Source organism: Equus przewalskii, chromosome 25 (assembly GCF_037783145.1).
Source record: "Equus przewalskii isolate Varuska chromosome 25, EquPr2, whole genome shotgun sequence".
In the NCBI taxonomy this organism is placed as follows: Eukaryota; Metazoa; Chordata; class Mammalia; order Perissodactyla; family Equidae; genus Equus; species Equus przewalskii.
Window position 1 is genome coordinate 45,854,598 of NC_091855.1, and position 26,912 is coordinate 45,881,509.

The 26,912-nt window shown below is 67.2% G+C and overlaps 1 protein-coding gene across 2 annotated transcripts; it reads right to left on the reverse strand.

Moving 5' to 3' along the window:
* Positions 1 to 189: 189 nt before the first annotated feature.
* JAG2 (jagged canonical Notch ligand 2) lies at positions 190 to 26,048 on the reverse strand. Of its 2 annotated transcripts, XM_070594569.1 has the most exons (26): positions 25,893 to 26,048; positions 25,350 to 25,700; positions 16,845 to 16,902; positions 14,876 to 15,127; positions 14,715 to 14,775; positions 11,228 to 11,358; positions 11,014 to 11,133; positions 10,719 to 10,832; positions 10,355 to 10,468; positions 10,108 to 10,221; positions 9,982 to 10,028; positions 9,707 to 9,877; positions 8,670 to 8,820; positions 8,142 to 8,294; positions 7,954 to 8,067; positions 7,626 to 7,739; positions 7,430 to 7,543; positions 7,140 to 7,256; positions 6,595 to 6,622; positions 6,426 to 6,511; positions 5,793 to 5,906; positions 5,568 to 5,683; positions 4,811 to 5,059; positions 4,037 to 4,168; positions 1,976 to 2,132; positions 190 to 1,709 (listed from the first exon to the last, which is right to left on the reverse strand). In XM_070594569.1, exons 1-26 carry the CDS (start codon positions 25,956 to 25,958, stop codon positions 1,231 to 1,233), a joined length of 3,723 nt encoding a protein of 1,240 aa, XP_070450670.1. In that variant the 5' UTR covers positions 25,959 to 26,048; the 3' UTR covers positions 190 to 1,230. The 2 variants fall into 2 exon arrangements, with proteins under 2 accessions (XP_070450670.1, XP_070450671.1); XM_070594570.1 differs by lacking the exon at positions 10,108 to 10,221.
* Positions 26,049 to 26,912: the final 864 nt, after the last annotated feature.

The following is a 26,912-nucleotide window of genomic DNA, read 5'->3' on the forward strand; positions in this document are numbered from 1 at the left end:
TTCCCAGGAAAGCCTCCCGTGAGCCTCCATCCACCGCACAGGACACCAACGTCCCCGTGGCCCTGGCCGCCATGGGGGCCCTGGGCTCAGCAGGACCATGTCCCCACCACGGCTTCCACGGCCACCAGCCCGATCCACAGCCCATGCCCCAGCCTCCCCACCCCAAATAACAAAGGAACAGCACCCAAAGAGGGAGGCCAAAACGTTTAAGTTATTAAATCAAATATACAGAGTGATTCATTTAATATGTACATATTTACACAAATGCACTTTCACGAGGAGGGCTGGCGGGGGCTGGCAGGTGGGCAGCGGTCTGGCGCCCACGGCAAACGCTGACAGCTGCGAGGGGAGAGTCTGTGTGAAGGCACTTGTCACGAGCTTCAATACTGCCACCGTCCCGGGGGGAGAACAGAGCAGTCGGAAAGGGCACTTCTGAGAGCACAGTGCAGAGATCTCTACAGCGAGCGTGCCGGCAGGAGCGGCCGGGGACGGCAGACGGGAGGGGACTGACCGGGGAGCCAGCGAGGGGCCGCCCACGGGCCTCAGGCCACTCCGACCACCACAGGCCCCACCTCTGACCTCAAGCCCCAATGACAACCACAGGTGCCACCAACAGCCACTGGCCACACTGAACATCACAGTCCCAACAACAGCCTCAGGCCACACTGTCAGCCATGGGTGGTCCCACGGGCAGCCATGGGACCCAAAGACAGCCTCAGGACACACCAAAAGCCATGGGCCACACTGACAGCCACGGGTGGTCCCACCGACAGCCATGGGCCACACTGTCGGCCCTGCTGTCACCCATGGTGGTCCCACGGACAGCCATGGGTCCCACTGGCTCTTTGGCCTGGAGCCACTGAGAACCCCAAGTGAGGAATAAAAAGGAAGATTCTGTAAACAGTGCACCACCTCTGGGAACAAACGTTAAACGGTTTGGTGAGGACACAGCTGCCCTCTGCTCTCTCCCGCCACACAGCGAGTGTGACCCACGGAAACGTTACAAAAATAGCAACTATCCGGATACTCTGCTGTTCTCCGCCTGACAGTTATTGAATAATTTATACAAGATTAAAGAAACGTAGAAAATAAACATTTGTTTTTGGTTTTTGGTGTTTTTTTTACACAAAATAAAGAAACTATGCACATGGCCTCAGCCTCCTACGGTCCGGCAGGTGGCGTGGTGCCCAGCAAGGGTCCTGGGTCCCGGCCCAGCTGGCGGCCACTGTCCTACTCCTTGCCGGCACGGTGTCCATCGTGGACGCTCCTGACGGCGCGGTTGTCCACTTTGGGGCCCGAGGCCCAGCGGGCCGGCCTCCCGGGCGAGCAGCCGGGGTCTTTGGTGAATTTGTGCGAGAGGAACTTCTCGGCCTCCAGGGGGTCGGCCTCCCCGCGGCCCGGCTCCTCGTCCTCATCCTCGTCCCCGCCGCCCGCTGGCCCCGGCAGTGCTTCGCCCGCCCTGCGCGGCGGCGGCGTGAAGTTCTTGCACTGGTACAGCACGTCCTTGGGGCCGCCCGCGCCACCGCCCGGCCGCTCGATGGGGTTGCGGATGGGGTTGAGGGGTGCCCACTGGTTGTTGGCGCTCTCCTCCCTTGGCAGCCGGCTCCTCTCCCGCTCTTTCCTGCGCTTGCGGGTCCACCACACGCAGATGACTACACACGCCAGACACAGCACGCTGAACACGCCACACAGCACCGGCACCAGCAGACCTGGGCAGGTGAGGCCGTGAGGGGACCGTCCTGGGAGACCCAGGCCCGCTGCCCCTGCTTGAGGGGAGGGTCCCAGGACAGCGGCTGGGATGGCAGGGCTGGGGGAAGGGAGCGTGGGGGTGCTGGGCACCCTTCACTGGCAGGCATGGCAGGGTTTCAGTGTCCCACCTACTGAGCAGCCACAGGTAGGCCCCACCCCTCTGAGCCGCCTGTGCCTGAAAGATTCCTACTGGCCTGGGGGTCCGACGAGCCCTTCCCCCGCTCACCTGTGGAGGAGACACCCATGACAACTGTTTCCACCTTGACCTCGGTGACAGCCAGCAGCAGTGAGCTGTTCCCCCGCTGGGTGATGGCGGCCACAATGGCGTGAGCCGCGCTCTGGATCAGGCTGCTGTCGGGCAGGTCCCGTGCTGGGCTGAAGGACTGCGGCAGAGGACAGCGCTGAGAGGCACCCCCCGTGTCCAGGGTCCCGCACCCCACCCCAGCGGGAGCAGGACAGCATGCCTAGCCCTATGCACAGCCCCAGGGACTGTCGAGGCTCCCGGCCAGCTACAAAGAGGGATGCAGGGGGCTGTGGTCCTGTGAACAGGGCTGCACTGGGGAGGGCTGGGGACTAGGGTCCCTTGGGCTTCTTGGGAGGAGGTTAATTGGATGAGGGTCCTGCAGTGGGGACACCCCACCAGGCAGTTCACAGGGAGGCGGGTGTGGCCCGACCTGCCCTTTCCACTGAGCCCCTTGCACCTGGAGCAGGGATGGCTGTCCAGTCGGCGATGCCCACGGCCCCAAGGGCACCGCGAACCCAGCACTGCCCCAGATGCTGAAGCTACCCTGGGCCCAGGCCTCCACCTGTGTGGCCCCTGCCAGCCCGCCACTGGTACCCCACCAGCACCCTGAGAAAGGGCTCTGCCTCTTTCCCTCCTCTCTCCCTGCACACCCCTAAGCCACAGCCCCACCTGACGTGGTTACCCATTCACACCTGATACCCACCCAGGGCCCAGAGCAGCACTCTGAGGAGGCCGCCTTGGCCGAGGGCCTGGGCAGGTGCCCAGGCCTGGACCACACATCCCAGGGGCAGCCTAAGGCCACGGGCACCCCTCTCACCACAGACCTCGGGGGACACGGCCCAGACAGAACAGGGGACCAGGTGAGGAGGAGGCTACAAGAGAACGAGGCTTCAGCAACTACAATCCCACCCACCCTGTCTAGTGGAGCAGGCCCCTGGCCTCAGCAGCGGGCACCCCAGCCACAACCACCCCTCGCACTCAGCCCTGCAGCCCCCAGTTAGGGTCCCAGAGGAGAGCTCCCATCCCCAAAGGTCCCAACCCTCAGCCCATAGCCTCAGGGGCCTCATCTCCCCCTCCTTCTCCTGGAGGGACTCTCCAACCGTATCCCAATCTGTCCGCCCTAGGCCCCCACCGCTCTTTCCCTCTCTGGATGCTGCCTCTGCATCCCAACTCCTGCTGTCAGCTGGGGGCTCCCCCGGCTCCAGGCACTCCTGCCCAGAGCCCCAGCCTCCAAGGCTTCAGAGACCAAACCTGAGAAGGGGTGCAACCCAAGTCTGGGGTCCCAGCCACCACTTAGCACATGCTGCCTCTGAACCCCGTGCCCTGCCCCCACCAGCCCGTGGCACCTGCTGACCTGCCCCCCCCCCCCATTTCCATGGCCTGAGCCCGGCTCCCCGAGCACCTGCATCCACTGGCACAGACACCCACCTTCCATTCTGTGCCACATCGGGCACTGCCCCCCGCCTGCCCCTCTAACATGCTCTCGTGGGCCTCTGCCAGCCTGCTCTGGACCCTTCCTTCACTTCAGCAGACAGGACAAGTGACTCCACCCCACACCTTGCTCCACATCCCTCGAAAAGCTGATCCCGCTGGTTGCTGATTACCATCTCCCTCAGTCTCGAGCCGCTCCCAGCCCTTCCTGTCCACTCATGGATGTTCACGCACTTCCCGCCTGCCTCCTCTAACCTCCGCCTCACCCCACTGACAAACGCAGCCTCCCAGCTCGGCCATACACACTGGCCCCACCGAGCCATCTCAGCATCCAGCCTGGCCTGGGCTCCCACTATTCCTCCTCTGGCCCCTGCTGGGCCAACGCTTTTCCCTCTGCAGGCCCTGGCTCCACCAGCCTCCCACAAGGGCATGGGGAGGTGCCACAGCCCCATCTCACACGACTGCACCAGGGGTAGACCCCAGAGCCCATGGGTCAGCCCATCTCCCCGAGGACCTGGGGACCAGTCTGGCCGGACCGTCTCCCTCAGCACCTCGCAGGAGCACATACAGCACCGGACCCCGGGGAGGGAAGGCTGAGCGCCCAGCACTCACCAGGGCCACCTCCACAGCACTGGTTCCTGAGGACGGCCGGTCACAGAGCAGTATGAGCAGGCGATCCCGGGCCACCGCCCTCGTGGCTGGCAGGGCACGGATCCCGGAGCAGATGGCGCCCACGGTGGTGCCCTGAGCAGAGATGGGCAGCACGTGAGCAGGGCCTGGGGGCCAAAGACCCAAGGCCACTTGTCTCCCAGCTGGTATGGCAAGCAGGTGGCAGGACACTCCTTACAACCCGTCTGAGCACACAGAGATGGAACACGGGGGGCCCAGTGGGAAGCTGGCTCCCCACACCAATCCAGCGCCCTCCACTGAGGACGAAGGCCACCATCACCAGCGTTGAGGCTGGGTGGGGCCTGGGGCAATACCCCCACCCACCCAGCCAAGCAGCTCCACCTTTAGGCCCGAGGGGGCAGGCCGGGGCCTCACCTAGTCCTGAGCCCTCCCTTCTGGGCTCAGCACTCAGGCCACAGAACTGCTGACAGAGCTGCACACTGGCCTGGGTCAGCCCTGGAAGGCCGAGGGGCCCCAATCAGGTGGCCCACGGCCACCACCTTCAGTCCAGGCCCCCTGGGACGACTGGAGAAACAGGCACCCAGGGCTGGGCCCACTGCTCCTGGCCTCCCCTGCAGCCCACACAGGGCACGCTGGGCCTAGCAGCCCCACTCATCTGACCCCACCAGGCAAAGCTCCCTGCGTGGCCGCTCTGAGGACAGACGGAGGCATTGGGCCCCACAGACGCCCGGGGCACCCGCCCACCGGCCGGCTCACCTGGGGCACTTGGTCGTGCTTGAAGCGCAGCGTGAGGCGCGCACAGTTGTTGTCCAGGTGGCCGGAGCGCGGCAGGCAGCGGGTGCTGGGCAGCAGGGTCTCCTCGGTGCCACACTCCCCCCAGGCCGCACAGGGCGGCTGCAGGCACTGGCCTGGGGCCTTCTCCTGGCACTGCTGCCCTGGCGGGCACTGGGCACTCAGGGTGTCAGGCCGGCCGGCCAATAGGCAAGGCTTCTGCCCGCACCACACCTGGGCCGGGCACACACACGGAGGAGCAGAAACAGGCACATGCAGACATGCACGGGCACCACGTGGGAGAGACAGACATGGTCAGCGAGTCCTGGGCTGTGCCCACCCCGCCGCCAGGGCTCCCAGATTGAACCCAGTGCCAGAAAGGACCCCCCCACTCAGAGCAGGAGGCCCTGACAGACAGCTGGGCCAGGCGGAGCCAAAGCCTTGGGCTTCTGGAGCCTGAACAGGGTTGAGCCTCAGTTTTCCAAGCTGTACAAGGGGAGGGTCTTGGTTGTGGCCAACGGCCTGCCTTCCTAAATGTCCAACAGAGGCAGAGGGCCACGGCCATGGCTCACCTTCACTCCCACCCCGTCGCTCACCCCCAGGACCAGCTCCCTGGTCCCCCAAGGTGAGTGCCAGGTTTACAGACCAAAGACAGGAACTCCCAGGACAGGGGCACTGGGACATCAGACCCCAGCAGGGCAAGGCTAGCTGGGCAGGCTCTCGGGCAGGTCCCCCAACGTACCTTGCTGCAGTCCCGGCGGCCGTCCAGGCAGCGGCAGCTATTACAGTCCTCCACCCAGGAGCTCCCGTGTGGGAAGGGCACGCCCTGCGACCAGCAGGACCTCCGGAACACAATCACTGTGAGCAGAGGAGGAGGGGTCAGCAGCGGGAGCCGGGCCCTGGAGGCCAGGTCTTGCCCACGCCCCCACGCAGTACAGCTCCACCTGGCACGCTGCCCCCTACCTACCCTCCTGGCACCGTGGGCCGGCCCGGCCCGGCGGGCAACTGCAGCGATAGCCGTTGATCTCATCCACACACGTGGCGCCATAGGCGCAGGGCGAGGACTGACATTCATCCACGTCTACAGGGAAGGTGGCCAGGCTCAGCAGGGAACAGAAAGGCCAGTGCCCACACACAGGTCCCGGGGGTGGCAGGGCATGGGGAAGGAGAGGAGGCCCAGCAAGTTGGAGGAGCAGCCCCTGGGCCAGCTGCAGCTGGGGCCTCGGTGTGCCCCGTTGGGTCTCTGGGCTGGGCCTAGCACTGTCAGTCATCAACCTGAGGTTTTAATAGGCACTTGCCCCCCATCCTCCTCCACCCGCCTCTGGAATGGGATTGGAAGGGGCCTCTGGGAAACAAACACCCCAGCCTAAACTATGGTCTATCACCTTATGGCCTGGCCCCCAGCCCTGGAGTTGGGGCGAGTGGAGGGTTCTGCTGGCAGGGCACAGGCAAATGGGGAAACTGACATTTGGAGCAAAACAAAAAGTGGCTGTGGCTTCAGGGTGTGTGGACATCCCCGACTCCCGATGCTTGGGCTGGGCTGGGAGGAGCTCCCAGGGCTGGGATCCTGACCCCCACCCCGCTGCCCCAGGCCCCTCACTGATGCGGCAGTCAGGACCCGCGAAGCCGGGCGCACACTCGCAGCGGAACCAGTTGACGCCATCAACGCAGATGCCGCCATTGTAGCTGCAGGGGAGAGGCAGATATCAGGGAGGCCCCACAGCAGGCCGAGCTCCCCGGGCCAGCCAGCCTCCAGAACCACCACTCACCAAGGCAGAGGATTACAGTCATTGGTGTCTGTGTTTGAGAAAAGAGAGAGAGAAGTAGGCATGGCATCTACCACCCTACGCCCCCGTGCCCAGCCTGGGGGACCCCAGACACGCAGGGTGGGAGGACTCTGCACTGTCCACACCAGCCCTCCATGACGAGGCTGGGAGGCTGGGAGGCTGGGAGCACAGGAGCAGGGACAGCTTCGGGAGAGAGTGGCCCCAGGCAGAGTCACAGAGGGTCCTATCCTGGAGAATGCCCCTAGCTCGGGGGACACACAGGCAGGTGCCTGGGCTGCAAGGTGAGTGCTCAGCAGGAGGTGATGGAGGCCAGGACATGCGGGGGGGGGGGCGAGGCTACAAAGCTGGGGGGCAGTCGCAGGGGCACAGCAGGTCTTGGGGTACCATTGTGCTTTGGTAGACAGGTACAAGGGACAAGTCCGAGGAGTGGAGCCAGGAGAGAGCCCACAGGCCTCCCCTGCCCCACGGCCCCCCACCCTGTAGGCCCCTCTTCCCAGCCCACAGCCTCCTCCACCACGCAAGCTCACTGTGTGTGCAGGTGCGGCCCTCCCAGCCGTCCCGGCAGATGCAGGAGAAGGAGTCCCCGCTGCCCACGCAGGTGCCCCCGTTCACGCAGGGGTTGGGCAGGCAGCTGCTGTTCTCAGCTGCAGGGCGGAGGAGGAGGACGTGGCTGCTCAGCTGGCCCTGCAGACCAGGGTCTCGACGCCACACCCCCACCCCAACAAGGGCGGACAGAGCCAGAACCAGGGCGCGGCCCGGCTGCGTGTCAGAGAGAGCGGCGCCCATGCCTGCCCCCCGGCTCTCAGGGCCTCCTCACCGATGTGGCAGGTGCTGCCCCTCCAGCCCGGGGGGCAGGCGCAGCGGAAAGTGTCCCCACTGTCGTAGCACGTGCCGCCGTTGCTGCAGGTATAGGCATCACACTGGAATTCGCCTGCGGGCACACAGGCCACTCAGCGGGCATGCCCCAGAGCCTCGGGCAGCCCCCCCGGGCGGCAGGGCCGGCGGGCACTCACGCGAGTGGCACGTCTTGCCCTTCCAGCCATCGTCACAAGCGCAGTAGAAGTCGTTGACCAGGTCGTGGCAGCGGCCGCGGCTGTGGCAGGGATCGGGAAGGCAGTCGTTGGGATCTGGGGGTGAGGACGCCGGTCAGCGGGGGGTCACCGGCGCTCGGGAGGGCTTCCTGGGGGAGGGGGCACCCAGCCGGGCCAACGAGAGACAGAGAGGGCCTGGGAAGGAGAGCCAGGCAACAGGAGCAGGGACCAGGCCTGAGCATGGGTGGGAGCCCCCCAGCACAGATAGGCAGGCCAGGGAGCCAGGAGGGAGGGGCAGGTGCCCACTCACTGGTGTCGCAGAGCTCGCCCTCCCAGCCGCTGGGGCAGAAGCAGCGGAAGGCGTCCACCTCATCGATGCACGTGCCCCCATTGAGGCACGGCTGGCCCAGGCAGTCGTCGATGTCTGTGGGAGGCGGGGGATGAGCTGGCTACCCTGCCGCCCGGTGCCCACCCGCCCCACGGTCCCCAGCCACTCACTCTCGTGGCAGTAGGTGCCTGTGAAGCCACTGTCGCAAACGCAGGAGAAGTTACCCCCAGGCTGGCTGACACAGTGTCCATGCGGGCCACACACGCTGGACAGCGCTGTACCAGGTACCCTGGGCCCTGCCTCGAACCCGCAGCCATCAATCACTGTGGCAGACCAGATAGGGAAGAATCAGCAGTCCCAATCTCTGCAGGCTCTGCGCTCCGCCCCCACCACCCCATCTGCAGGCTCCGCCCCATCCCAACTCTGCAGGACCCACCCCATACTCTGAAGGCCCCGCCCCTGTCCCATCTGTTGGCTCCGTCGCATCCCCTCACCTCTGCAGGCTCCGCCCCCATCCTCCCAATTCTGCAGGCCCCACTCCACTCCCCCCACCGTCTACAGGCTCTCTCCCGCCTCTGCAGGCCCGTCCCTTGTCTGCCCCCCCTGTGCAAGCCCCACCTCCATCTCTACAGGCACGCCCCTCCCCCACACCTGCAGGCCCCACCCCCACATCTGCAAGCCCCGCCCCCTCCTCCCACCTCTGCAGGCCCCTCCAGGGCACGGCTCCCTGGGCACGGAGCAGTTTTTGCCGCCCACGTCGTCGGGGCATGCGCAGTAATAGTCGCCCTCCAGGTTGTAGCAGCGGGCGCCGTTCTGGCAGGGGTTCGGCTCGCAGAAGTCGATGTCCACCTGTGGGGTGGCGGGCAGCCGTGAGGGCCCAGCCCCCTGCCCGCGTTCCTGGTCGAGGAGCCAGGCCTCCCATCCATAGGAGGAATCCTCGAGGCCGGCCCCGCTTGGTGTCAGAGCCTGAGGGTCTGCCCGCCGGCCGGCGACTGTCCGCGTCAGCTGGACGGAAACACCTGCGGCTGCACGCCCCTCCCGCCGCCGGCCCCCAGGGCAGCGCGCTTCCTCTGCCTCCCCAGGCGGCATCCGGCCTTCGCCCCTCCTGCTGGCAGGAAGGCCAGCTCCTGACCCCTCCCTGACCGCCACATGCCCTGAGCCCAGTCTGTAGGTCCTTCCAGAAGCAGCGCTACCAGGCTCCACGGCCCCAGACCCAACCTCTACCCTGGGCTCCAGGGAGCCTGCTGGTCCGGAGCCCTGCCCCCTCCCACCCGTCACTCTGCCCTGCAAAGGCCAAGGCAGGACAGAGGGAGGCGGCGGCATGAGCCACTGGGGAGCATCACCTACGCCTTGCCAGGAGCCACAGGGAACACGTGCAGCCCTCATGACCCCAAGCACCCCCACCCCACCCTAGGGCCCCTTTCAGGCTGCCCACACATTCCACGCCATCAAGGCCACTTGCTCTCCAGTCACAGACAAATGGAACACCTGGGCAGCCAGTGACCTGCCAGGTTCCTGGCCCAGCGCACAGGAGTGCTCGTCAGGACCAGCAGGGGCCTTGGCCCTCCCCCTGCCCCCCGCATCCTGGCACTTGGGACCCTGTGGCCCTGGCCTCGGTCCAGGACTGAACCCCACATACTCTGTAGAGCCACCCCCCATAGGAGCCCCTCCCAGCCAACCCTGGCACCCGGGGCAGCACTGGAGCAGAGGGTAGGGCAGTGCCAGCGGGCCTCACCTCGCAGAGCGGCCCCGAGAAGCCCTTGGGGCAGTGGCAGCGGAAGCCGTCCACCAGGTCCTCGCAGAGGCCACCGCGGCAGGGGCTGCTGGCACACTCGTCCAGCTCTCGCTCGCAGTGCCGGCCGCCGAAGCCCCGCGGGCACACGCACTGGTAGCCGTTCACCAGGTCCTGGCGAGGGGGCAAGGGGCAGGTGAGCGTCCTGCAGCTCCCCAGTGCACAACTGCGGCCCCACGCCCCACCCACGGGTGTGCAGGGGGCCCATAGCACCTTACCTTGCAGGTGCCTCCGTGCTGACACTGCCCACGACAATCGTTGATGTCTGGAGGAGAGGGGCGGGATCATGGGCCGGTCCTTGAGCTTCCCCAGCCCCGCCCCCTGCCACCGCCCACCATACTGACTGATATGGCAGTTGACGCCCTTCCAGCCCGGGATGCAATCACAGTAATAGCCACCAATCAGGTTTTTGCAAGAAAAAGCATTAAGGCACGGCTTCCCTTCACACTCATTGGCGTCTGTGAACGAGACAAGGGGCAGCGATGGGGCCTGGGCCCCCCTGGCCCTGCGTCTGGCACCCGCAGCCCCAGCAACAGCAGCCGCATGCACAGTGCACAGACCATGCACACATGAGCCCTGTGGGGCCCTTACCCAGCTGGCAGGTGGCCCCCACCCACTGCTCGGGACAGATGCACTCGAAGCCATCCACCTGGTCCACGCAGGTGCCCCCTGCCGCGCACGGGTTGGAGGCACACTCGTCAATGTCTGCGGAGGGACAGAGGGAGAGGCTGAGGGTGTGGGGAGGCAGGGCCCAGGCGAAGAGGCAGGTCACACAGGGATGGGAGCCTGTGGGGAGGATGGCAGAGCACCAGCTCTTCCTGCCACTCCTTCCCCCACCATTTGGTCCACAGCCATGTGGATGGACTCAACCACTGTGCCCTCATCCACCCCCCACCCTCTAGAACCCCTCACATGCCAGGCTGGAGCCCCCACACATACTCGAGTGGGCACTCACCAAGCGCACAGGTGGGTCCACTCCAGCCCGAAGGGCAGTGGCATTCAAAGCCAGAGGGCACCTCATGGCAAGAGCCCCCGTTGGCACACGGATTGGACGTGCAGGCGTGCTCGGCTGCGGTGGGAGCCAGAGGTGGGGGTCAGGTGGGGTGGCAGCCCAGGCCCCCTGTCCACCGGGGCTCCTCCCCAGCCCCCAAGGCCCCAAGGCGGGAATGAGGGGGTGTCTACCGCACAGAGACCCAGGAGATAGGCCCAGCTGGGCTCCCCGGACCAGCACATGCCAGATCCTGACGTACCGCGCTCGCAGTTCTTGCCCGAGTAGCCGTCGGGACAGGCGCAGCGATACTGGTCGGGCTCAGCGTTGATGCACGTGCCCCCGTTGGTGCAGGGGTGGTGGCTGCCACAGTAGTTCAGGTCTGGGGGCAGGGAGTTGCTCAGGAGCCAGGTCCCGCCCGTCACTCCTACCTCCCCCGAGGTGACCGCACCCCGGCATCACTGGCCACCACCTACCTTTGTTGCAGAGCAGGCCACCCCAGTTGGTCTCGCAGTTGCACTGCCAGGGCTCCACGCAGCTGCCGTGCACGCAGCCAGGGTAGGGGACGCACTCGTCACAGAACCTCCCCTGCCAGCCATAGCTGCACCTGGGGAGGCGGGGGGTGAGGCCCAGTGGGTGAGGGTGGAGCTGTGGCCACAGCCAGGGTGGCTCTGGGAGGCAGGCGCAGGGTCCCATGGGTTACCCCCCGGGCGGGCGGCCTCGGCCTTTGAACTGGCGCAGGCCCCAGGCCAGGCAGGGGTTATGGCCCGCCGGCCAGCCTGCGCCGTGTCACGGGCACTTCCTGGCCACTGGCCTCGGCCGGTCGGCCGCAGCTGTCCAGTCACTCCTCTCTGAGCTATTTTGGGACTCACCCCTGAGCAGGGCCCCCGGAGCAGGCGCCGGGAAAGGAAGGCCCTGCCGGGACCCCAGGCACGAGAGCGCCAGCTCAGCCACGCTGGGGCTGCCAGGGCTGGGCTACACTGGGGCCGGCTGGACATCAGGAGAGGGCTCCTGGCCTGGCCCGCTGTGTGACCTTGGGTACAGCACGTGACTTCACCTGTAACTCAAGGGCAGTGACTTCTCTCTCCCGACAAAGCCCCGTCAAAGGCCCAGCTCACAGTGGGGAATACTGAAGCCCAGACTGTGCTAGGCCAGTCCTGTGGGAGGCCAGACTCAAAGCAGTGCCTGACCCCGGGGGAGTCACCACACCCTGGCAAGTGGCCTCGAGAGGCCTGGCCCTGCCCCATGCTGTGAGCCAGTGTCCCCTCTGGGAGGTCCTTCAGGAGGAGGAGGGGCAGGAGCCCTGGACAGAAAAAGCAGGCAGGCTGTCAGTCCAGGCCCCACCCCAGGCCCACGCTGCTCCTGGGGACAGGGCTGGCCACCCCTCCAGAACAAGGGCTCTTCTGACTTGGGAGCAGTCCCGTCAGCGGGGACAGCCCAGCGGACTACCCTCCAGGCCCTGGACAGGACCCCCAGCGGCTCCGGCCTGGAACTCAAAAGTCCTGTGGGACGGGAGTGACGTCCAGGCCATGTAACTTCCACACCGGCACGCGCCACGTGAATTTATTTTTGTCAAAGGAAGGAGCCACGGCCCTTCCTGGGCCACTCCCGGGCCCCGCAGCCAGCCAGAGGGGACGCGGTGGCCCAGCGGGCGTGGGGACGGGCAGACGGAAGCTGGCGAGAAGGGCTCCACCATGCAGCCCCCATGCACGGGGAGGTCCACGCCAGCAGCAGCCGCACATCCCCACCCGGAACCTTGCCTCCAGGTGACGTGGGGACACCCAGACTCGGGGCAGGCAGTGATATGCCTTGGGTCACCCGTCAGGGAGCAGCAAGGCTGGCCTGAGCCCAGACCCGGAGGGTCCCAAGGGTGTGCTTGCAGCCCTGGGTGGGGCAGCCCTCAGCAGGCCCCCCTCCCAGGCTTCCCCAGCCTGCGGCTCCAGAAGCCCAGGGAGGAGGCGGCAGGAAGGCACGGCCATCTCCGTGACATCCGGTGGGGGGTGTGTCCTTGCACTGCAACCTGAGCCCTGAGCCACCCGAAGCAGCTGGGCCTCACCCACAGGGCCAAGGAGAGGGGAGGGCGGGGGCCCACCGACGTGCCCCCTCCCCACCAGGCAGCCCGTCCAGGGAGTCCTGCCTCATGTCCCCGCACAGCCCATACCAGCAGTGGGGGGCGAGAAAGAGCGACCCCTCTCCCACCTCGTCCCACCCCGGCTGCTCAGTTACTGGCCGCCCAGGGCCACTGGCACGGCATCAAGGTTGTGCACTGCAGCGGGTGCCAGGCCAGGGCGTGCAGGCTGAGCACCAGCCCGCTCTGCTCACTACCTGCAGCCCGTCTGCCCGGAGTTCCCAGGCATGCACCCATCACACAGGTCAGAGGGCAGAGAGCCAGCCCGGCACCCGCCTCTCCCATTCAGAACAGGGGTCTAGGGGTGCGTACCCCCTGAGACACAGACCCACCCCCTGCCAGGTGCCCTCTCACCCTGCAGTGCTCCCCATAGCGCCTTGAGGCTGCTCAACTTGTCTGAGACTGTGCAGTGGAAGGGACCGGGCGGGTGAACCCTTAGCCCCCACACCTTCCCTGGGCAGCCTACCCCCCTGCCCGCCCTGGACTAGCCAGGACTGCTCCTCACACCACCTCCCAGGTCACAGACACCCCTGGACAAGCAGAGAGATCATACTCCTTCCTGGCATGCAAGTCAGCCAGTTCCCAAAGTTTGCTCTCCTGTCCAAACTCAATGCTGTGTGACCCTGTGGAAGTTACTTAACTGCACTGTGCTCAGCGTTCTTGTCTGAAAAATGCATATGGAAGCAAACCCATGCCCCTGGGATCAGTGAGACCCAAGACGGGGGCAGAGGGCTTAACTCACCCCCAGCTGCTTGTCTTTCTGCCAACTTGCAGCCCCTCCTAAGGGCTGAGAGCATCCACCCGGTCCCCCAGCCCCGTCTCCCAGCCTATCCTCATGCAGCCCCCAGCACCCACCCCTGCCTGCACCCTGGAAGAGTGCACCCCTCTGCGCCGCCACAGGCCGAGCGGCTCACCCGCTGCTCCTCCCCACTCACCGCCACCCGACCTCGCCCGTCTGGGGTCTCTCCCCCCCGCCATGGCCTCCGCTGTCCACATGGGGCTGCTGCCATCCCTCACTCTCCTGTTCCCTCTGATCCCAGCCCATCCTGTGTCGCCTCCTGTCCCCTCTGCTGGCTCTGACCACTGGACCCCTCATCCCTCCGTCTGCCCCAGCCCAGGCCTCTCCCCACAAACCCCTCAGGGAAGCGCAGGGAAGACATCACCCCAGAATGGCACCTGCCCGTACCCCTCCTGCCAGCCTCAGTCACGGCGGCTCTGTGGTTTAGAGGCACAAGCTAGAAGGCTTGGGGTCTTCCTCGACTCCCCACTCTACCTCTCAGCCCTACATCAAATCCACTCCAGGATGTCCGCAGGACCACCCACCTCTCCACCTCCCACCCCTGAAGCAGCCTCCCGGCCTGGCCCTTCCCCACACTGCAGCTGCCCTGGCCCTTCCATCCGCCCCTGCCCACTCTAAACCCTCGGCAGCCCCCTCTTCTCTCCCAGGTCCTGCCTCCACGCTCGCAGGCGCTCCCTGTCCCTCTGTGGCTTCTGTGCCTGCTCTTCCTGTGCTGCGGACGCCCGTCCTCAGTGGCTCTCAGCCTCCAGGCCTCCTCCTGCCGGGCATCAGTGTCCAGGCCACGTCATGTGAAAGGGCCCTGGCCACCCTCCCTGGTCCCCTGCCACACTGTTCCTGTGGGGCTGTCGCCATGGGGCACAGGCCAGGCTCTGAGGACATGCATCTCCCCTGCGCTGATTCTAAGCTGCATGGAAGCAGGGCCAGCGTCCCCCACTCGGTGCTCATCCCCGATGTCCAGCAGTCGGCCAGTGGCTGTGAGGAGAGCAGGCGCGCGTGTGGGGAGTAGGGGGCGGAGGGGCCAGCACCCAGCACTCACCTGCACTCCCCGGGCACAGCACATCCCCCGTGGAGCAGGTTACACCCTTGTTTACACACGGCTGCGAACAGAGCAGACAGAGAGAGGCACGGATGCGGCCAGCCTGGCACCCGCGGCCCTGCGGGAGGCGCCAGGCAGCAGCCCTCGGCGTGGTGGCTCACCTTCCTTGCACTCCTTGCCCATCCAGCCGTCCATGCAGGCCTTGTTGCCGTACTGGTCGCAGGTGTAGTGGCCAAAGAAGTCGTTGCGGGGCCGGCAGAACTTGTTGCAGGTGGCGCTGTAGTAGTTCTCGTCGCAGCGCACACGGATCTGCAGTTCCAGGTGCGCCACGTGGCCGCTGAAGTGCAGGCTCTTCCAGCGGTCCTCGGGGTTGATCATGCCCGCGTGCGACACCCGCTCGATCAGCAACTCCTCTTGGGGAGGCGTCAGAGTCAGCCCGGCTCCCCGGGGAAGTGCCCCGACCCCGAAACCAACCCCGCCCGCAGCCTCAGGACGGTGGGCACGGCCGGGGGGAGGGGGGCTGCGGGGGCCGGGGAGGGCGGCCACGTCCCAGGACAGCAGGACGCGCAGGGCCTAGAGAGGACTTCTGCCCGCACCCCAGAGGCACTCGGGGCCGGGCCAGGGCAGGCGGGAGGCCCTGGGAGGGGCTGCAGAGACCACGGCTCCTCAGGGGCGGCACGAGCTCCTGCGAGGCCGTGAGCCGCGCATCCCCGCCTGTGCCCCCGCTCGGGCACCGTGTCCACCTCTCCCCGCGTGGGATGTTGCTGGGCTGCCCCTCTCTCTGACTCTCTACGGGATGGTTCCCAGCAGCAAGCACATCGCTACTGCCCCACCTTAAAACAAGCCCACGGCTGGGCCTCCCTTCAAATGGAGCCACCGCGTCGGCGGGCGGCTGAGGGCAGGACCGTGAGACCCTCCCGTCGGCCCCTGCACCGGTTTGGGATTCTCCACAGTAAAAGGCTAAGGAACCCGGGTCCCCTGCCCTCCGTCCCACCGCGCTAAGGCCTGGGGGACCCACAGCCAAGTAGGGCCTGGTACCCTGCGCCCCACCCAGCCCGGCCGTCAAGGGACCCGCTGACGCATCCCCGTGCCGCCCTCCACCCGGGAACACTCCTGCCCTGAGCCACCTGTCCCCATGCCCGCCTGGGGCCCCCAACTGCACTCCCCGCCCACCCCTCTGTGTCCCCTGAGCGTTGTCACCAGTGGGACCCAGGGTTCTGCCTGACTCCGCACCCAAGCGCCCATGTAACATCACCCCCATGCAGCACGCCCAAACCGCGTCCTGGCCCAGGCCACAACAGCCTCTCCATCCGCCGGCTCCTCGGCCACCCCAACCGCACTTTCTCACCACCGTCAACCCATCAGCAAGCCCTGCCTCTACCTTCAGAGGGGCCAGGGCCCTCCTCACCCCGCAGGCTGCCCTGGGGCCAGGTGTCCCCACCCTCGCCACCTCGATTCACATGGCAACCTCCTCAGCGGCCCGTGACCTGACCCCAGCCTTGCTGCCTTCATCATTCCCTCCCAGCCATGTGGGTCCTGTGCTGTTCCTTAAACACATCAGGCTCGCTCCTACCATAGGACCTTTGCATATGCTGTCCCCGCCGCCTGTGGGGCTCCTCCCTGTCTGTCCATGGGAGACGTCTCTGCCCTCCCACCACAGGGCTCCACAGGCCTCCGTGCACAGGCTGGCCGCCCAGCAGGTGAGCCTCAAGGGCAGGGTCACCAAACCCCATATTCCAGGACAGACAGGCAGAGAGGGGGCCACAAAGCCAGAGAGCCTCTTGGGGGTGCCCCACTCCACCATGCCACTGACATGGCCCCAAAAGGACATGCCCATTAGGAGAACACAGATGAAGCCGAGATTGGGGAGGAAGATAGCACACGTATAGCTCTGCAAATCACAAACATGGCAGAGCTTCCTGGCAGCCAAGGCAAAAAGGGAAACAGTGCACAAGATCCTCAGGACAGAGGCAGCTTTGCTGGCATGTGGGCTTTTGTCCCCAGCAGACAGAGGACCAGGAGCCTGGCTGCATGCATCTCTGTGGCTGAGAGGGGTCAGCCTCCCGGTGCCCTGAGGGGGGCCCTGCAGACAGCAACCCACCAAGGCCACCCAGCCCAGGGCTAACTCACCATCCGGGGTGGTGTCGTTGTCCCAGTCCCAGGCCTCGACGATCAGGGTGAAGGAGCGCTGCCAACAGGGAGGGGGCCATTCAGGTACGCAGGGCCCCCACCTGCCTGCTGCTGTACAGATGGGGTGCCGCCCTGCCATGCCCCAGCCCCTGCCCCCTCCAGTGCCCCCGACTCTGACCCCTGGGCCTGTCAGGGCTCTCCCTCCCCAGCAAGGACCCCCCTCCAGCGTCCTCCCATCTCATTCCCCCCCGCGCACCTCCCCCCCCACCCCCGGCTCTGAGGAACAGCCTCAGGCCACATCTCAGACCCCTTGATGACCCACTCAAGGGAGGGAGAGAGGCTGCCCCTCCAGGTCACAAAGGCTCAGAGAGCTGGGCTCTGGGCCTCTGCGGCCCCAGTGGCCCACACCTGGCTTAAGTCAGCATGGAAAAAAGAGAGTGACCCAGGTGGAGCAGCGGGCAGAAGGCACAGTGGAAATGGCCACAGCCAGGTCCCCCGGGGCCTGGGAGCAGAGGATATGGAGTGGGAGCACCCCTCAGCACCCCACTGGGGCCTGACCACAGTTGGGAACACAAGGTCCTGCTGCAGGCCCCCCAGAGGGGGATGATGGCTGTCGCCACCCCAGGTGGCCCTCCGCCACGCCCATGGGGCCACAGGGCAGAGAGTGTGCCCACTGGCTGCCCCCCTCCGAGAACAGGAAAAGGAGCAAGAACAGACAGGGAAACTGAGGCCTAGGGACTGCCTGGCGCAGCCTCAGCCTATGGTCGCTGCTGCCCCGTCCCCTCCTCCCAGGACCATCTGGCCCCCGTGCCCCAAGCAGTGTGATGGGGAGAAGTCACTGAGCGACTCCAGGATCCACTCCCTCCACGAGGATGACCAGAGCCATCACGCAGCCATGCGCTTGTCAGTCATAGGCACATGCCAGGCAGGAGGGACAAGCCTGGCCCCTCACTGCCAGCTCTTTCCTGCCCAGGATGCTCCTGGTCAGTCCAAGGGCTCGGCTGCACCTTCAGACCAGCCTCGAACATGCTGACCGCCCCTCCACCAGCCCTGGCTCGGGGCCCACAGCACAGGGCCACCTCTGGGCCACACCAGGCCGGCTTCCCACCCCAGTGGACACTGCACTGGGGAGCCTAGACTCCTCTCACGCTCAGCACCCCACCCGCCAGCCCCTGCAGCCTGGCTGTGCCCGGGAAACCCAGAGCCCCTGCCCCATGCCTCCATCTGCTCGTCCCGTTCTTGCACCTCCAACAAGACAGCCTCAGGGACCCGGGCACTGACCCACCCTGGATCCCACTCGGCCCCACCCACACTGCGCCCCTGCCCTGAGCCCAGCCCCCACCAGCGCCTCACCCCAGACACCCAGGAAGACCCACAGGACCCCACACCCCCCCAGGAGCACAGGTTGTAATGAGGAAGACACGCTCCAGCCTTCTAGAACTTTCCCTGCCCCAGTGGGACTGCCACCTTTCAATCCGTTCTCTCATGCCTGCCACCGCCCTCCGCCAAGCCGGCAGGTCCATGTCCAGGCTGCCCGTCTCCTCCAAGGCCTCCCTGCAGCTACTGGGGCCTCCACACCCCCGTCCACAGGAGCCCCGAGGGACCCAGGGCTCTCTCTGACTCTCCTCGTGGCTGAGAGCTCTCCTGGGGCTCCCAGGACTCCGGCCCTCTTGGCAGCCACCCCAGCACGTGCACTCTGCCCCCAGGCCCTTGCACATGCAGCTCCTTCACTCTGCCTAGAATGTCACCCTCAGGCCGACCTTCCCCTGGCCATTCCCACTCCTGGTGACAGCCAGAGCACTCAGCTCCTTCCTAGGCTCTAATCATTTCACTCATTCATTCATTCATTCATCAAGTGTGCACCAGACACTGCTCCACCACTGGGGACCACCACCTCTGCCTTAACGGGCAGAAGAGTGAGCGGGGCTCCAGGGGCGGGGTGCTGTTGTAGACGGGGCACAGGACAGGCCTCGGAGCGGGTGACATTGGGATCAAGGCTGCCAAGAGAGAAAGGAAGCGTCCCACGAGGGAGGAACCACCACAGGGCCGAGAGGCTGGAAGAGCAGGGACTCGAGGACAGAGGGTCAGGGTCAGATGGTGCAGCGCTGCGGGCCCCCATGCCAACAGTGGCGCCAATGCTGAGCAAAATAAGTGGCTGCGGGGCAGTCTGAGTGAGGCCTCAGCAGTCACTCTGGCCGCCGGGGGGATGGGCTGGACGGGCAGGCACAGGCGAGGGCAGGGAGCTGGCGACGGGCTGAGCGCCAGACGATGGGGGCCAGGGGGCCTGCGACCACCACCGCAGGCCAAGCTGCCAGCAGGGTAGGCAGAAGAAAGCCCCAGGCCCGGGCCACGCGTCCCACGGGGCCTCCCGTCCCACAGGGTGGCCCCAGCCCATCTCCCTGCACCTGGGCTTCGGGCAAGCAGAGAGCTCGTGGCTCCCAGGAAACCCCACGCCAGCGGCTCAGGTAGGATTACCACCACCTTCGCCCGAGCCAGGGCTCCAGTTACCTGTTCCCGCAGGGACGTGCGCCCGCCCGCTGCCCCGTGAGGGCCCCACCGCCCACCAGCTGGGCTCCCTACACCTGGACGGCAGGAAGTCATCCAGGGAGAACTTGAGCCCTCGGCGGGTGGCCCCCGTGCCTCCCCCAGCCTCTGACCCTCCCCCAGGCTGTCCTCCAGGACTCAGTTTCCCCTCTGCAGATGCCAACCTCTTGTCCCTGTGCTTTCTGCCTTCTGGGCCGCGGGCCAGGACAAGGTTCTGTCAACCCTAAACCCCTACAGAACAGGAGGCTGGGGCCTCAGAGGGTGTCCCGGCGTTCTAGGGATGGGGCTGGGGTCGTGCAATGAGGTCGAGAGCGGGGTGGTGGGAGCAGGTTCCCAAGCAACAGGCAGAGAAACTCCAGGCCCTCCCCCCCGCCAGCCTCAGCTGGGCTGACCGCCTGCTGGCCCAAAGGCCCAGCCAGCCAGCCGGAGTCCCCGAGGGCCCAGCCACACCTCCGCCCATGAGCCTGCCCTGACCCACCCGCACCGCACAGGCAGACTCCCAGCCTGACCACCGAGCCACCTCCCTGGCCTGGACTCCCAAGACTGAGTCCAAGCCCTTTGCTGAACCCCCCGACGGGGGTGACAGAGCCAATGGGGCAGCAACCCAAAAACATGGAAATGACCCCATGCAGATGTGAGACCAGATGTACCATATCCTCTAATCCAGGCCACCCCACAGCCTGGGACACCCCATGGCCCAGAACACCCCATGGTCCAGGACATCCCTCAATCTGGGACACCCCATGGCCCGGGACATCCCATGGTGCAGGACATCCCACAGCCTGGGACACCCCATGGTCCAGGACATCCCACAGCCTGGGACACCCCATGACCCAGGACACCCCATGGTCCAGGACATCCAACAGCCTGGGACACCCCATGGCCCAGGATACCCCATGGTCCAGGACATCCCACAGCCTGGGACACCCCATGGCCCGGGACACCCCATGGTCCAGGACATCCCATGATCCAGAACGCCCCAGGGCCCGGAGCACCCCAGGCGAGGAAGGCCCAGCACAGCCCCCAGGCCCACTGCCCAGGTCCACGGTTCCTCTCCCGCAGCAACCCGCCCTCCTACAGAGCCGAGCTTGGTGCGGGCGCCAGGAGCTCTAAGCACAGATACATTTCCTGAAACCCGAGCTTTGAAGAAGCGGAGGCCTCTCCGCCATTGTCACCCGAGGGAGAGGGGGAGGGGCAGCCTCCGCCCCACAAGCTGGGCCCCAGGGCCATGGCAGGAGGAGTGGACTGCAGGCCCACCGCACACAGGAACCCAGACGCCCCCACTCCACCCAGAGATCAGCCAGGGCCTTGCCTGGGGCCCCACCCACTGCCCCTCAGGTCCCTCGCTGCAAAGAGGGCCAGCAGCCCAGGGCCTCCAAGCACCTCATCACAGGGGCCTTGTGGGATCGCTGCAGCAAAGCCACAACCAGGCTGATCCCGTCACACTCCACTCAGCTGCTGTCTGGGGAGCCCAGCTCACCTGCAGTCTCAGGGACAGGGATCCTGGCTCACCTGGGGTCTGAAGGATGGGGACCTTGGCTCACCTGGGGGATGGGAACTTTGGCTCACCTGGCATCCAGGGCACGGGGACCTTGGTTCACCTGAGGGATGGGGACCTTGGCTCAACTCAGGCTGGGAGATGGGAACTTTGGCTCACCTGGTATCCAGGGCATGGGGACCTTGGTTCACCTGGGGGATGGGGACCTTGGCTCAACTCAGGCTGGGGGATGGGAACTTTGGCTCACCTGGGGTCCAGGGGATGGGGACCTTGGTTCACCTGGGGGATGGGGACCTTGGCTCAACTCAGGCTGGGGGATGGGAACTTTGGCTCACCTGGGGTCCAGGGGATGGGGACCTTGGTTCACCTGGGGGATGGACACCTTGGCTCACCTGGGGTCCGGGGGATGGGAACTTTGGCTCACCTGGGGTCGGGGGATGGACACCTTGGCTCACCTGGGGTCGGGGGATGGACACCTTGGCTCACCTGGGGTCCGGGGATGGGGACCTTAGCTCACCTGGAGTCTAGGGGATGGGGACCCTGGCTCATCCAAGGTCTGGGGGATAGGGACTCTGGCTCGGGCCTGGGGGTTAGAGATGTTTATCTCCCCAACACCACCTCCAGCTCAGGGCCCCACCTGGCTCCCCCGAGGACCCCCTCATTGGCCCGGCCTGCTCACTGTCCAGACACCATGGAGCAGCCTGCGAGGGTCCCTGAGGGCCACAACCTCTCCAGCAACCTCTCCCCGTCATACTACAGTGTTGTTCCCTAACACCTCTTCCCACCACGAGGCCCAGGGACAAAGCCCCCAGCCCACTTCCAGGCCTTCGACTGGCTGGTGCTACCCTCCCAGGGTCCCCACTTTGCCTGATCACTGAGACCTCCGCTCTGCCACCCCCATACCAAAGCCTTAAACGAGGCCTCTGACACATGAAGCAGGTGACTAGGCACAGAGCAGGGCACAGGCTGGCGTGTCCACCCCAGCAGGACACTTGGCCCCCGCTGGGAAAGTGTGGAAAGGAAGCAGACGATGGGCCCCAGTATGGACAGAGAAGGCCCCAAGGGTGAGCGGGGAGTGAGCCAGGGCCCACACCAGCCTCCAGGCTCCTTAATGGAAACAGGAAGCAGAGGGAGGATGATGCCTCGCACTACCAGGTGCCCCTGGGGCCCCCACCAGGGTGCCCCCAGATGCAGACGGCAGCTGGGTACAGCTTGGGCTGGGGGCTCATGCAACTGCCAAGCCCACATGGCAGCCAGATGCGCTGGGGCCCAGCCTTGTGTTCACATTCCGCTAGACCCCCGCTTTGGATACACACGGCCCTGACTGGCTGAAGTCCCCCACATACAGTCCTGAGCATACCACAGCCCCCCAGGGACTCCGGCCTTCTGCTGGGCAGCCAGCGCGAGCAGGGAGGAGACAGGGCAGGTGGGGCAGCCTGAGTCCTGAGCCCCGCCCCCTTCAGGAGACCCCGTCAGCACACGACTTCACAAGTGGGAAAGCTGGCCCCAGAGCCCGCCGTGGCCCAGGACCTCAGGGTGGCTGCGCTGTCAGAAGCAGCGTCAGGCCCAGGTCCACCTGCAACACGTGCAGGCCTTTGCCCACCCAGTCCTCCCCACGACTCCAGCTCTGCCCACTGCTAGCAACCAAGCTCCATCCTTGCCACCATACACAGCTGTCCCCTGGAACCTACAGTGCACATGCCAGCCGGGGGGGGGGGGGGGGGGCGGCCCTCAACCTGCAGGTGGGGCCCAGGGGTCCCAGATACCAAAACATAGACCAAGCAGGAAGACGTAGCCTCCAGCTGGGCAGCAGACTCCTCACTCAGGGCAGATCCCTGGCTGCCACATGGGACGTCCATCAGCCAGCCCCCCTGAGCCCACCACCCACTGGGCCCCTCCAAACCCTCCGTCAGCCACCTGTCGCCCAGAGAAAGCATATGCGTGCACACACATATGACCAAAAGCGGCATGCACCCTGCCAGCTACAGGCTAGAGGCCAGCGCCAAGAGGGTGCTGCTGACCTCCTGCGGGGCCCGTGGGAGGCACAGGGGCATCTGTGGGGTAGGGTCAGGAGTGGAGGGGCAGCCCCCATAACTAGCACATCCAAGACCCTGGGCCCACTGCTCTCCAAAGGCTGAGCCTGACACCAACCTAGAAGCCAGAGATCCCAAACAGCACAGAGACCCCGGTGCATGCAACCAGGTCAGAGTGCAGAGGGCCACCCAATGGGCCTGGGGTACTGGCAGAGGCCAGGGCGCAGGAGGGTTCAGGACTAGCCAAAGGTCACTCAAGGGGGTGGGGGGTGCAGAGCCCAGAACAGCTCTCACTCCTCCTGCCTCCAGGGGTCGGGCAGGCGTCACAGGCGGGATGGCTGCCCCTTCACGGCCCTCCCTAGACCCTTCCTCCAGGGAGCCCCCCACCTTCCCAACAGAAGCCCTGGAGACAGGGCCCAGCCTGCTCCTCGGTCCCCAGGGAGCTGGGGCACAGGCCTTGCTTTTTCCAGGCAGAGCCAAACACCCCAGTGGGCACCCCGAGTTCCCAACGCACCACAGCTCACAGGACGGAGCCGGACTTGCAGCAAGCCGAGGCAGCGTGGCCACGGGGCCGCTGCCGGCCCAGCGGAAATACCAGGGTGCTGGCATCACCACACGGCTACACGCCCGGCAGCCGGGCCGCACCGCCGGCAGGGAGGGGGGAGGCAGGAGCTGCCCCCGGACACGCAGCCCCCCCACGGCCCCATCCCCCTCCCCGGGGGCTGCCACCTGCCCCCCCTGAGGCATCTGAGGGAACCAGCTGGGAGCACAAAGGGAAGTGAGCTGGCCCCAGACCCGGTGCCCAGACTCCAGGGCTCCCAGGGAGGCGAGGGCCTGCCCCATCCCGTCCACCGCTGGCCGGCCGGTGGGTCCCAGAACCACGAGGGACACGCATTGGCCCGCCACATTCCTCCCAGGCCTCCCCGCCCCCACGCCGGCAGCTGCCAACTCGAGCAGAAAACACATCCTCAGGTAGCGATCTGGAGCCGCGCTGGCCGGGGCCCAAGTGCAGATGACAGGCTGCGGGCGCTGCTCAGACCTGCCTGCTGCTAGGCTGTGGGGGCGACGGGGCGGGGCTTATCGGAACTGCCCGGGGCCCTCCCACACATGCCCCTGCCTCTCCCATCTCAGGGACAACTCCCACCCAAGGCCCTGGGGTCAAAGGAGACCCCTGAGGCCAGTCAAGCATGTGGGGGCAGGGCCCGGGCCACAGGGGACAGGGCAAGTCTCCCTGTATCGGGGAGGTCAGGATGGGGTGAGGATGGGGTAGCGGTGGAGGCCGCCTGGCCCAAGCTTAGGAGGTACCAGCACAGGGCTCAGAACCAGGGTGGGGCAGGAGGCCCAGCCCCCGACAAGGGAGGTCCTACTGGCCCAACCTTGACCTGCCCGGCCTCAACTCTCAGTATCTTTCAGCATCAGGGCACCAGGTGGACACATTCCTGGTGCCTTCTGCTGGCTGGTCCAGCTGGAAGTCCTTGGTCTGAAGAAGAGGTCCCTCAGTCACAGCCTGGCATCCTGCTCAGGCCACTCCCTACTCCCAGGCCCTCCCCAGGCCCACCTTGGCTGCCCTCACCCCTTCCTGCACACTGGGGTCCGGCCTCACAGTTCCAGGACTGCAGCACAGACACCTCCAAGGGGCAAGGCCAGGCCTTGCTTATAAAGCAGACCACATCTGTTCCCTCCCCAGCCCTCACCCATCCCAGCCCATGGCAGCCCAGGGGAGGGACCACATCTCTCCCAGCATTCCAAGCCCAGGGCTCCTACCTCACTAGCCACCTGCAAAGCTCCTGCCCCAAACAAACAAACAAAAGCAAAACCCCACAAACAGACTGACACAGACGTGCGACAGGCATCACGGTACCAATGCCCACCATCTCTTCCCCCCGGGCCGTGGGCCAGCAGCGGGGCCGCCGCGGGGACACATGCATTAGGCACTCCAGGGCCCAGGGCCCCAGCGCCCGCCTGAGCTGCTCCTCCACCCCCACCCCCATCCCGGGGCATCCAGGAAACGGCAGGGCGGGCGCAGGCTGGCCGCGGGCCCGGGGCGGCTCCGCCGGGGCCTGCCCCAGACCAGCCCCAGCACGCGCGGCGCACATGCCTCCGCGGCCTGCCCGGGCCCGGGGCGCCTCGCCGCGCCTCCTCACACAGGCAGACACGCGCACGGCGACGCAGGCACACGCCGCGGCCACCCCGCCCCCGCCCCGGCCGCGACCCCCGCGCGCCCACGTGGCCGGGCGCGGACCGGGCCCCACGGAGCACGCGCCCGGGGTCCGCCCGCCGCGCGGCGCCCCCTGCCGGCTCCGCCCCGTCTGGGTGCGCGCGGCCGGCAGGCAGGGCCCCGGCCGCAGGTGCCGGAGGGGCCGCGGCGCGGCGGGGGCCGGGGCCCGAGGGAGGGGAGGGCTGAGGCGCGGGGGATGGGGGCGCACGTACCGGCCAGGCGAACTGGAAGGGGATGACGACGAGGCCCGGGTCGTGGTCGCCGCCAGCCCGGGCCCGCGCCCGCGCCCGGTCCCCCGCGGCGCCCGCCGGCGGCAGGTAGAAGGAGTTGCCGCCCAGCACGGGCGTGGCGCCGTGGCCGTAGTTGCAGGGCCCCGTGGGCGTCACCTTGGCCTGGTATTCCTTGAGGCACACGCGCACGTACGTGTCGCACTCGTCGTGGCCGCAGCCCCCCGCGCGCGTCGTCCGGCCGTCGCCGTCACAGCAGGCGCCGCTCAGCAGCTCCCCGTTCACGTTCCGCAGCGCGCTCAGCTGCAGCTCGAAATAGCCCATGGGCCGCGCCGCCTAAAAATAAGGCAGCGGGAGAGCGCAGGGAGGCGCGGGCCGGGGTCGGCGCGCGGGCCGCCCCGCCCCCACCCCGCCCGCCGAGCCCCGGCCGCGGCGTGCAGCCTCGAGGGCTTCCGAACGGCGGCGCCCCGGGCGGTGCCGCCCGGCCCCGAGGGGCGGCCCGGTGCGCCCCGTCCGCGCCCCGCTCACCTGCACGCAGAGCGCCAGCAGCAGCAGCAGCCGCCGGGGCAGACGCCCCCGGCCCCGCGCCCGCATCGCCGCCTCGACCCCGCCCGCCGGGCCCGCCGCCGCCGCCGCCGCCGCCCCTGCGCGCCCGGCCCCGGCCTCCCAGCGCCCGCGCGCCCGCCCGCTCTCCGAGCGCCGGCAGCGGCAGCGGCAGCGGCGGCGGCAGCGGCGGCAGCGGCGGCGGCAGCGGCGGCGGGCGGGGTCGAGGCTGCGCCGCGCGGGCCTGGGCGGCGGGCCTGGGCGGCGGGCGCGCGGGGGTGGCGGCGGCTAGGGCTCGCAGGCGGCCGCGCTCCGGCCCGGCCCGGCTCCCTCCCGGCGGCGGCGGCGGCGGCGGCGGCGGGTCCCGGCCTCGGCTCTGCGCGCCCGCGCTCCCGGCGCCCGCAGCCAACAAGTTCGGGACGAGACTGACAGCTCGCTCGCCCATTCGTCACCCGCGCACCTGCATATGCATGAGGGGGCGGGGCGGCGCCGCGGGGTGGGGCTGGGGGGGGGGCCGGGGGCGCCTGGGCTTTAAAGGCGGCGGAGGGCGCCTCCTGCCAGCGCCCGGGCCCGGCGCGCGCTTCCCGGGGCACGGGGCCACGGGGCCTCGGCGAACGCCTCCGCCCAGCCCGGAGAGCGGGAGCCGGCGCTGCACAGCGGCCTCCCGTCGCCCGGGCTCCGCCGGGTGTCAAGAGCCAGGAGGTGGGGCGCCCCTTGAGGTCACCGCCGTGGTCCCCTCCCATCAGTGCGCCGCCGCCGCGCTTGGCGCGGTCCCAGGGGAGATGCCGCCTCCTGCACAAATCAGGGTTCGGCTCCCACGCACCCCCACCCCCCCTCGCCCGGAGCCGGGCCCAGCTCCGCTGCGCGCCCCCCTTCCCTCGGGAAAGGCCCCCTCCGCGCCGCTCCTATCGCTTCCACGCCGGCCGCAGGGGGCGCTGCTCCCCTCCGACGCCCCTGCCCTCCCCGGCGCGCGGCTCGCGGGTCGGGCGGCCGGGCAGCAGATGC